Source organism: Adiantum capillus-veneris, chromosome 12, assembly GCF_014529385.1.
Source record: "Adiantum capillus-veneris isolate H3 chromosome 12, ASM1452938v2, whole genome shotgun sequence".
NCBI classification, from domain to species: domain Eukaryota; kingdom Viridiplantae; phylum Streptophyta; class Polypodiopsida; order Polypodiales; family Pteridaceae; genus Adiantum; species Adiantum capillus-veneris.
Genome location: NC_140942.1, coordinates 3355504 through 3367435, shown reverse-complemented (window position 1 = coordinate 3367435; position 11932 = coordinate 3355504). Strand labels below are relative to the sequence as shown.

General features: G+C 39.1%; 1 protein-coding gene and 1 non-coding gene across 2 annotated transcripts; both read left to right on the top strand.

Annotated features, from left to right (window-relative positions):
- Nucleotides 1-5575: 5575 nt before the first annotated feature.
- Nucleotides 5576-6908, top strand: LOC147445225 (uncharacterized). The gene is made up of 3 exons (XM_086525968.1): nucleotides 5576-5975; nucleotides 6191-6414; nucleotides 6519-6908. The coding sequence occupies exons 1-3, from the start codon at nucleotides 5576-5578 to the stop codon at nucleotides 6906-6908; spliced, it is 1014 nt and encodes a 337-aa protein (XP_086382094.1).
- A 1289-nt stretch (nucleotides 6909-8197) lies between these two features.
- On the top strand, nucleotides 8198-8279 carry LOC147445224 (small nucleolar RNA SNORD36). Its single transcript, XR_015189950.1, has one exon. It is a non-coding gene; the product is annotated as a small nucleolar RNA SNORD36 (small nucleolar RNA).
- The last annotated feature ends 3653 nt before the right edge of the window (nucleotides 8280-11932 follow it).

The following is an 11932-nucleotide window of genomic DNA, read 5'->3' as shown; positions in this document are numbered from 1 at the left end:
TTACAGTTTATATGGTAAACAAACACATTTACCACATAGAAGAGAGAGTAAACACAAGAGTGAACCATTAGAACTCCTTCATAGTGATTTCTTTGGGCCTATGCCTACTTCATCCTTGGGTGATGCATTACATTTTAGCATGTTCATAGATGAATTCTTATGCAAGGTGTGGGTGTACCCTTTAAGGAAAAAGGATGATGTTCACACAGTGTTTCAAAAAAAATTAACCCTTGTCAAAAACCAATTTGACAAAAAGTTAAGGTGCCTAAGAATGTACAATGGTGGGGAATATGTCTCTAAGGAATTTTAGTCATTCTATGATTCAAAAGGAATAAAGAGATATTTGATTTGCTTGCATAAACTCCTCCACAAAATGGGTGTATCCTTTAAGAAAAAAGGATGATGTTCTCACATTGTTTCAAAAAAAAGTCACCCTTGTCAAGAACCAATATGACAAGAAGTTAAGGCGTCTAAGAACATGTTAGCCTTGCATATTCTTTCAGTAAAGTGTTATTGAACCTTAGTAGTTTATTTTTCAGTTTGTAATTAGTGAAGAGCTTTGTGCCTCTTCATTCTTCCTAGTAGTTGGCCTCGCACCTGATGGTAGTGCATTGTATGAGAGAAGGACGATGAATGCAAGGCTATGGCTATGAATATTCTATGCTTCTCTGTGGATTATGTCTTCAGTTTCCATTCAGTACCCTGATTATGTTCTGAACCTGTACAAGTACTGAAACTGTTCTGATTCTGCGAGGTGATGATGTAATGCTTTAATGGTTGATTTAATCATAATTCCCACTCCCTGTATGCCTCAATAACACTTGGCGATCCTGCTGATTGTGGAGCAAAATTTGATCAAAGCCTTAATGGGCAATGGGGTCTAGTTGGGGCATATGGGTTGGTGAACCTGAAGGTTTTCTACAAGCATTCTCCAATTGGAAGTCAGAGGAGGAAGAACAGAAAGATTACAACCTAATTTTCCTTCAGGACTATTTTCCCAAATTTCCTGGTGACTTAAAGCTTCAGGTTGTTTCCAAGGTTTTTCAAGTTTACAAAGCACAGTTTTTGCCTTTTGGATTAGTGAATGGTCCAATCAGTTTGGTTAACTGTACTACTAGACAACTCAAAATTTTCCTCAAGATCACAAGTAGAAGGAGACATGTATGAGTGATTCAAGGAATGAACCACCAAAACTCTCCTATGGCACCAGATTTCAGAGAAGGAGATATGAATCATGGCTAGAATATCAATTTCAGAGATCAGGGGGTCATGCAAGGGAAGAAATTCCTGAAGTAGTAGCAGTTACAGGTTTGCCACCAATTCCTGAAGGAACACGACCTGGAGAGACCAGCAACACAAGTGGAGACCAACAACAAGAGGAAGAGGAAACATATTCACCTCGGCCAAGAGTGCAGGGAAGAAACCCAAATCTTGAAAGAGTCATACATCAATTAGTTTCCATTCAGGCAGACCAGGAGTTTTTGAGGGCAAGGAGGCAACTGTAGTTTCCTAAACCACCAATTTTACCATTGTTGAACTTCAACCCTTTGGGGGGGCCACAAATTCAACAAGTACCCATTATGGCACAACCACCACTCAACCCCAAAGTAAGGGCAGCCAAATTCAGTGGGAAAGACTCCCAGGATGCTGACAGTCATGTGGGACAGTTTGAGACAAGATTGCCTGCTAGTGGATATGATGTACTTTATGATGATGCTATCAAGAAGGAGCATTTTGGAGCAACATTATAGGGAAAAGCCATGTCTTGGTTCATGCATTATGGTATTTCTGCATTCCCTGATTATGATAACTTAAAAATTAGATTTCTGGCAAGGTTCAGAGTAGATAAAACCCCTAAAGATGTTCTAAGGAAAATGAAAAATATAAAGCAAAAGGATCTGTTGTGGAATACTATGCCCAACAATTTAGGAAATTGATGAACAGGTTGCAAGCAAATCAAAGACCCTCTTGGGAACAATTGGGTGACTATTTCTGTATAGGTTTGAGGGAACAATTGAAGAGTGCCATTGCAGGTCATGCTCCTCTTACCCAACCTCAAGATTTTGGAAACATTGTGGATGCAGCCATGAGAGATGAAAGAATATATGGCACCACTGAACAAAAGAAGAGGAAGAAGAAGAAGTCCCAACAGGACTCCGATTCAAAGAATGAGAATTCAGATTCAGATTCAGATGGTGATGAGGAAATAGATTCAGATTTTGATCAAGACACAAATTTTGAGGATGAGGAGAAGGACACATGGAGTGCCAAGAAGAAGAAGTCCAAGAAGAAAGGATCGAAGTCAAAGAAACACAAAGCAAAGGCAAACCCAAGAATGGTAATTCTGAATCTAAGGAAGCAAATGATAACAGTAAACATATTTTGGATAAATTGAAAAAGATGTAGCCACAATCATTTTCTAGTCTTGCCAGATCACCATTTTGTCAGGTATGCCAAAGACCTGGACATGAGTATGATAATTGCTATTATAACCCCAATTTTAGAGGAAGAAGACTAGCACACATTTTAGCAAAGATGGAATCAGGCGCTAATGTGGTTGCACCACAACCCTTCAGGGGTAGATTTCAAAATTCAAATCAACAAAGGCCATTCCAGCAAGGGAGTTCGCAAAATGGGCCAAGGTTTTAGCAAACCAACAATCCAATGCAACCACGTAACTATTGTGGTGCAATGGGACACAAGTAAGGACCTGCGTGTGAGCAGTGGTGTAAGCATAGGAATGAGAGAGGTATTCCAAATGTGAATTTCAATTCCCCAAATGCAAGCACTAGTTCTTCCAATGATGGTAGAATGAAATTACCAGCTCAGGTAAATACAGTGCTTTTGGAAGAGATTGACACTTCAGATGAAAAGCAAGGTAGTCAACCATCAGAATCTGACAATAGACTGTTTACTGAGGAAACAAGAAGAAAGTTACCAAAACCATACACTGAATCTGTACACACTTCTCAGTGTGATTTCTCTCATTGTATTCAAATTGAAGAAGTGTTTGACAAACCACAGGAAGTGCAAACTTTAGCCATCACAAGATCCAAGGAAAAGTTGCCACCACACGAAAAGGAGCAAGGAAAAGATGTTGAGGACCCTATTGATTGGAAAGCTTAGGAGAAGATCAAGAGAGGAGTCAAGAGATCCAATCTAATAAAAAACCTGACAAAGAAGCAGATGTTTGGCCCACAGATTCAATTCAAAAAATCTAGAGAAGATGGGCAGTAAGCAATCAGAGTTTGCATCACTGCTGCATTCCTTGAAGCCAGATAATTCAGTGCAATCTTCTACCAAGGGGTTATCTGATGACCTTTTTGAAGCTCTTATGGATGCCCCAATTTCAATCAAAGTGGGACAGCTCTTGAAACTAGTCCCTGACTTGAGTAAGGTGCTCCTCAGGAAATTACCACAGGAAGAAATGGGACATATCCATCTAGCACATATTGATTCTAGAGATGTAGCACCAGTGGATGTAGACTACAAAGTTCCAGTGATCAACATTTCCATTAGGAAGGTGTACTTGTCAGATGTGTTAGTGGATGGAGGTTCAGGAGTTAACATTCTTCCTGAATCAGTGTGTAAGAAACTGAAATTAACCAATTGGGCACCTGCACCATTTCAAGTGAAAATGGCAGATCAGAGGAGAGTGCAACCTTTGGGGATTCTTAGGAACCAAACCATAAGTGTTGCAGGATTAATTTTCATTGTGAACTTTGTGATTCTTAGACTCAAAGAAACGACCTATTCCTACCCAATGATCCTGGGAAGACCATGATTAAGGACAGCTAAAGTCAAGCAACTTTGGGGTGCAAACCTATTGTGATCAAACAGGGCAAGAAGAAGGTTATGATGCAGATGATACCCAGGAAAACAATCCCACCAGGTTTAGACCTTTGTATGCAGAGGGCATTAATATGGGGGAAGCAATTGAATAAGATGAGGAAGACGAGTTTCTTCAAATGAATGAGACAGCTATTCCTATTTTTTGAGGTTGATGTTCAAAAAATTGCAGACACAATTCAAAATCAGGACCAGTCACCTGATCCAAAACTGACAAACAGCTGAAATGTTTCAAGTATTTCAGTTTCCACCAAAAAGTCACAAGAGGAGCAGGAAGCATTAGAAGCAATTAAACATACCGAGCAAATCTTTGATGAGCAAATGGTAAAGAGCTCAAGAGTTAGGGAAGATGATTTGGAAGACATGAATCTGGGAGAGGATAGAGACCCCAGGATAGTTAAAGTGTCCACTAAATTGGACCTGAACTTCAAAAAGTCATTGAAAACCTTGTTAAAGGAGTTTAAAGAGTTTTTTGCTTGGTCTTACACTGATATGAAGGGAGGACCAGACCCAGCAGTGTGTCAGCATAGGATTAATTTGAAAACTGATGCAGTTCTAGTCAAGCAACAGAGATATAGGATGAACCCCAATTATGCAAAACAGGTGAAGGAGGAGATTGATAAACTTCTAGAAGTATGTTTCATTTATCCAGTGGATAAAGTAACCTGGTTGTCACCCATTGTGGTGGTGCCAAAGACGAATGGAAAGATCAGAATTTGTGTGGAGTACAGGAAACTGAATGCTGCCACCATTACGAATCCATTCCCATTACCTTACTATGACACAATGCTAGATGCAGTTGCAAGGAAGGAGATGTACAGCTTCTTTGATGGATGTAGTGGATACAATCAGGTCGGTATGGCTTGGAAGACAAGGATAAAAAAACATTCATAACAGAATGGGGAGTCTATGCTTCCACAGTTACTTTGGCCTTAAAAATGCACCACCAACATTTCAGAAATGGGTGATGGAGGTTTTTGATCCTTACGTGACAACATTTATGAAGGTTTTTCTTGATGATTTGAGTGTGTCAGGAAATAAAAGTGAACAATAGCATCATTTAAGATTATGTTTCCAGAAATGTAGGGAGGCCAGGATGTCACTCAACCTTGCAAAATGTGCATTTGCAGTGAAAAGGGGTATTTTGTTGGGACACATCATCATTAAAGAGGGCATTGCCATTGATCCCAAGAAAGTGGAAGCTATTTTGGAAGCACATGCTCCTAAAATTGTTAAGCAACTGATGAGGTTCATTGGATAGGTTAAATGGCACACCAGGTTTCTGAGATACCTGGCTCATGTGTGTTTACCCTTGACATACTTAACAAAAAAGACTGTGGAGTTTGCATGGAAATAAGAGCAGGAAAGGTCTTTTACATTTTTGAAGAAAATGCTAGTAATTGCACCTATCTTGATTCCTCCTGGATGGAAAAAAACATTCCACTTGTTTGTGGATGCCTCCCATTCAGCTATTGGTGCAGTCTTGATGCAAGAATCTGAGAAGGGTTGGTTTAAACCAATCTATTATGCAAGCAGGGTGTTATCTTCTACAGAGAGGAGCTATTCAGTAAAACTGAAAGGGAATGCCTCGGGATGATCTTTGGACTTCAGAAGTTCAGACATTATTTTCTAGCCAATCAGGTGACAATTCATGTAGATCATCAAGCTTTGGTCTACCTGGTATAAACCTGATTTGTCAGGGAGACTAGCTAGATGGGTATTGTTGATGCACGAGTTTGATTATTCAGTCATTCATAAACCAGGCCAAGAACAAATTATTGCAAATTACCTGAGCAGATTGGCTACAGGTGAAGTTCCCAATCAAGAAATTGATGAATTACCTGATGCAAACCTGTTTCCAAATCAGGCCATTCAAGACAAAGATTCATGGTATGCAGATATGTTATACTTTCTTTTTGATGGTGGTTACCTAGAGGAAGAAACTTGTCTGGCAAAGCAGGTCCTTCACAGTGATTATGGGAGTCTTGTACAAAAGGGAGTTGATCAGATACTCAGGAGATGTGTGGAGCAGTTTGAACAACATGCAGTGTTAAATGAAGCCCATTCAGGTGATGCAGGCTGTCACTTTTTAGGAGAGATTACTGCAAAGAAAATATTACAAGCAGGTTTGTGGTGGCCATCAGTTTTTAAAGATTCCCATGAAATTTTAAAGTCCTGTTTAACTTGTCAGAGGGATGATAGACCTCTCAATGCTGATAGGATGCCTTTACAACCTATTCTACCACTTGAACCTTTTCAGAAGTGGGGATTAGACTTTGTGGGCCCTGTGAAGCCAACATCAAAATTTAGAGGTAATAAGTATATTCTTGTGGCAAAATAGATTATTGTACCAAGTGGGTAGAAGCACAGGCGATGAAGGCTAACAAGGCAGAAAGTGTGGCCAAGCTCCTTTATAGAAACATAATGACCAGGTTTGGATGTCCAATTGAATTAGTTTCAAATCAGGGTGGACATTTCATCAATAAAGTGATCAAGAAGCTTACTGAATATCACCTGATTATCCACAAGAAGTCCACAGTTTACTATCCACAAGCTAATGGTCAGGTAGAATCTACCAACAAAACTCTAGTGAGGATCCTGAGGAGAATTGTTTCAAAAAACAAGAAGGATTGGGATACCAAACTAGCTTCAGCATTGTGGGCATTCAGGACATCATTGAAGTTAGCACATGGATGACACCATTTAAGATGGTGTATGGTCTGGAAGCCATTGTCCCTATGGAATTTGTTGTTTCAAGTTTGAGGATTACACTTCAGTATAGATTGTCAGGAGATGAGTCTTCAGTTTGTAGACAGGAACAATTACTAAAATTAGAGGAGAGCAGAATTCAGGCAGCATATATCACTGAAGCAATTCAGAGAAGAAGACAAGCTTGGGTGGATAGGAACATTAAGTACAAATCCTTTGCAGAAGGTGATTGGGTACTTATATACAACAGACTTGGCAAAAGACCTGGTAAGCTCAAGTTAAGGTACTTGGGGCCTTTTCAAATAGCAGAAGAGATAAGAGATTCAACATTTTTGTTGGCAGATGCTTAGGGTAGAATTTTTCCAAAGGCAATTAATGGCTTTAGGCTAAAACCCTTTGTGGGTGTGAATCATCTCCTAGAGAGTAAAAATAATCATGGTTTAGCACATGGAACATTTTTCGTAGAGATTTGTGAGGCGGATGTCGGAATGTCATGTCGGGTGAGTTCCAAATTTACTTTTAAATGCTACTTGGATGTTTATACTTGTCAACACACCAAATCTTTCTCCTACGCGTGTTTTTTGCACCTCTTATGCTGCATTTTCTTAATCTTCCTAGCCATGTCGAAGAAGCCACTCACTGTTGACATCTCCTCTACTAATCCTACTCAAGAATTTAAAGAGCACACTGGTCTAGGGACATGGCGTTCAACAAGGAAGGCTTTTCACAAAGCTCAGGCTATTGCGGCTGAGGATGTTGTGATTGATGAAGAACTCTCAACACCATTGGACGCATCTCCATTGGCAATGGACACTGGTCCAGTTGACTACACCTTCTTAGAGATGAGACAAGAGCTTGACTTGTCTGTGATGGCACATCAAGAGTGGTTGCAGAAGATTGACCTTCTTCAATTTGCCAGGCTTCCATGGAAACATTGGAAGAACAATGATTCTCTTATGACCTTGCTCATTCATGTACAGGACACAAAGGGGAATATCTTTGCTAATTGCTGGCTAAGCCCTGAACTGATCTCTACTGTTTTTTATCTTCACTTGGAGGAAGAAAATTCAGTTGGCAGAGCTTCTGAGGCACTGATGAACAAAGAATTTGGTCCGGCTTAGGGTGAGAGAGGATATTATCCCATCAGTAAACTTCGGAATCCTTTTAGATTTCAACAACAGAAATGGTTTTTAGAGAAGGTATGTGTTCTTGTAAAGCTGGAGTATATCTCAAAAGAGAATTTTGCACTCTTGCACGCTGCAGAGTGTGGAAGGAAAATTGGTTGGGCAAATTTACTTTTTCAAAGGCTTAGTTCAAAAAAATTCAGAAGAAAAAAGAGGAAGGATAGGTCTACCAAGATTGAAGCATTCTTGACTGAATTACAAATCCATGCAATGAGTATGACAACCCTAGGTGGATTGTCTCCAAAAGTTTTTGTATTTGGCGGTCATCTTGAGGGAAACAAGGACATTGATGCAGGCAGTTCTCAGGTAGAGAATAGAAAGAAGAAGGTAGCAAATCCTCAGGAGCAAGACAAGAATTTTACTCCAACTAAACAGGAGGAGAAAGGTCTATGGAGAAATTTGGATGATCAATTGGAACTGATCTAGATTCTTTCATTGAAACTCCTAAGCCTGCATTGAAGATGATGTTGCTACAATGTTTTCCCCTGAGTCTTCTTTGAAACTCAAAAGAAAGAAGCTTAGTAGCCCAGTAGCAGAGGTCAAACCACACTTGCAAGAGGGAGTACAATGTGGTAAATTTGGTGAACAAATTGGAATTTTTGATGTTTATAAAGCTCTTGATCTGGTGAGAAACTTTGCATCCCCGTCACAACTCAACAATTCAGTACTGCAGAGGGAAAATTTTCAGTTGCAAACTCAGGCAGTTCAGTTACAAAGTGTTTCAAAGAGGAGTGAAGAAGATAGCAAGTTGATTGCGGAGCAAAAGGGAATAATTCATGAACTCAAAGATGATTTAGCTGCTGCTATAAACTCTGTTGACTTCTACAGATCACAGTTGGAGAGAAAAGAGAAATATTCAGAACAGATTCAAATTTGGGAAGAGCAGTGGATGCGCAGTTTGAATACTCATTTGGAAGTCTTAGCTCAGGACTATTTCAAAGCGCAGTGAGAGAATAGTGTACTCTTGAGTAGAGTCCAAGCTTGTCAAGAGCTAGAAGCAAAGATCAAAGATATGTCTGAGGAGGACCTAGAATTGAATGACTGTTACCTCTTACCACATGATGTAGAAATTTTGAAGAATGAAGTCAAAAAGCAGGGTGACCAGCTGTGGTTAGATTTGAGAAGAAAAATGTTTTCCCTGGTGAATATTCCCTATCTGCTCAAAATCTTTCTTCAAGTCATCAAATTGTTTTTGCAAAAGAACATAATCTTCATTCTGCTCCTCCTTTGATGAAGATGCAGCAAAGTTCAAAATTTACTCAGGGATGTAAAATTGAACAAGGCAGTACTGAAAAGATGGTCACATATCAGGCAATTGATCCTAAATCTAGTACTGATTTTCATACCTTGGTTAGTGCTATGGAAACTCATGAGGCAATGCATGTGGGAGATCCTGTACCTATAAGTAAAAATGACTCATTTCAGAATTTGCAATCCAGGTGCAGTGAAAGAAATTGTGCATGAGGACCAAGGAATTCAATGAGGAATTTCCAGGTTTCAACAAAGAGGAGTCAATGCTTTATGATGAGCAAAAAGTGGAAAAAGGCATTGTAGATACAACAGTTGCTGTAGATTTCAATCAGGAGACAGTAACCCTGGAGGAGCCCAGTGGAAAATTTCCAGGGGAAACTGATGTCTAAATGTTCAATAGTGTTTTTTAACACTAAGTGGGAAAGTTAGTGTTTCATTGGGTATAGTAATACATTTGTGTACCTTGGATTTGGTTCCAAGCACTACACTTTGTTTTACTTTATCTTGTGAGCACTAGATTTTGATTAACAAGGGATTTATGGGAAACAAGTCAAACGTTTTTTTGGTTTTCAAAAACTTTTTGCCACCGGGTTGTGCAAGGTGTTAGCCTTGCATATTCTTTCAGTAAAGTGTTATTGAACCTTAGTAGTTTATTTTTTAGTTTGTAATTAGTGAAGAGCTTTGTGCCTATTCATTCTTCCTAGTAGTTGGCCTCGCACCTGATGGTAGTGCATTGTATGAGATAAGGATGATGAATGCAAGGCTATGGCTATGAATATTCTATGCTTCTTTGTGTATTCTATCTTCAGTTTCCATTCAGTACCCTGATTCTGTTTTGAACCTGTACAAGTACTGAAACTGTTCTGATTCTGCAAGGTGATGATGTAATGCTTTAATGGTTGATTTAATTGTAATTCCCACTCCCTGTATGCCTCAATAACAGAACACATACTTGTGGGGAATATTTCTCTAAGGCATTTGAGTCATTTTGTGTTTCAAAGGGAATCAAGAGAGAGTTGACTGCCTCATAAACTCCTCCACAAAATGGTATTTTTGAGAGGACAAGCCATACTATCCAAGAGAGCATGTGTCGCATGCTATCTAATGCTTGGTTGCATAATGGATTTTTGGAAGAGGTGGTATCCACTAATGTTCACCTCATTAAGCGGTCTCCAAATAAGACTATAGGTGACAAAGTTCTAGAAGAGCTTTGTTCTAAAATGCCATCTTCTTATAAGTGAGTCTTTGGCACGAGGTTGAATGTGATATTTCCAAGTAATTTGGAGACAAGTTGAGTTCAAAGTCAAAGAAATGCATTTTTCTTGGCTATGGTAATTTTGGCAAGATGGGATGTTGCCTATGGAATCTAGAGGCTAGAAAGGTCGTTCTTGCGTCAATAATGATGTGTACTTCAATGAAGAAAAAATGCACAAAAAGTATACACCTATTGTGGAGATCAAAAGAATCCTACACCTACCATGGAGATCAGAAGAATTATTTTTCAAGAGGATGAACATGTGCACGATACATAGAATACTAGTCAAAATGGTCAACAAGAAGTTCTTAATGTACCTTATATCGTGGAAAGTGGAAGAGTGGAACAACAAGCTCCACCTATTTTATTAGGATGGGTTCCCTGGTCTTCTAATAGATGTAATCCATCTCCTAATTATGTCATGGTGATGGATTGCAAAGAGCACTCCTTCTATAAGGTATCTATGTCAATGGAAGACAAGGTGAAGTGGGGGAAAACTATGCAATCAGAAATAGAATAGTTGTATAAGAACCAAACTTGCCATTTGGTTCAATTTCCTAAGGATAAGAAAACTTTACCATGTAAATTGGTGTACAAATTAAATATCCCACCTCATGATAGAAAATGACTTGTTGCTAAGGGGTTTAAGCTACAACAAGGCATTGACTTTGATGTGATTTCTCTATGGTTGTCAAGATGACTATCGTGAGGTATGTGCTTGATTTAATTGCCAAAGAGGACATGGAACTTGTCCAAATGGATGTCAAGACAACATTCTTGCATGGTGTTGTTCATGAAGATGTATACATGTAACAACCAGAAGGATTTGTTGGTAAGGGAGTTGAAAAAGAGCCTTTATGATCTCAAAGATGCACCAAGGGAGTGGTATCATAAAGTTCCACTCATTTATGATCTCTCATGGTAGTGACATGGATTATCTTGAAATTTTAGGATGTATGTCTTCGTCTCGAATAGTTTTTCGGGGAGGTCCTTCCGATATCTCCTCTTCATTAACCAAAGAGATTCCTCTTTTGGGGCTCTCACTAGGAGGCCTCATAGGAATTCTTTCTTCTTGGGCACTTGAGGGAGTTTGATCTTGAAGGGATTGAGTTTGGCTTTTAACCACCACTTGCAAAATGGGGTTTCCCATTGCTTCTTGCAACTTGTCAACAAGGTAGTTGACAACTTTGCAATCATCATCAAATGTTATACCATGAGCCAAATCTAAGTTGTCAATATTAATGAAATCCTCTTGATTATGATGGGCCATGAATTTTTTTTCTTATATGTGTATGCTAAATATTTCCTTGGCACTTTCAAAACTTTGGCTACCTCTCCTCTTATCCCTTGAAAGTCAGCACTCAAGTAACTACACCCGTGGTTTAGAATATTGTTAATTGCAAAGAGCAGTAGAGTGGGTTTAACATTTCAAGATTGGTAGTGTTCCTATCAACGGACTAATAGCTCAATAATGTTTAAATTGTAAGAAAGTCCTGAAAGACTCCATTATTAAGACCATAGATCCTGATGGTGTCCCCCGTACCTTTGTAAACAGGCATACCAACAAAGTTAATAAATCCCAGTCCTACTTACCCTATTGCAATGAACAACTCCAACCTTTCATATATTACTCAAGGACCTCTCTTCTTAGGCAAGGAAAGAGAAACCTCAGCTCTGATATCAA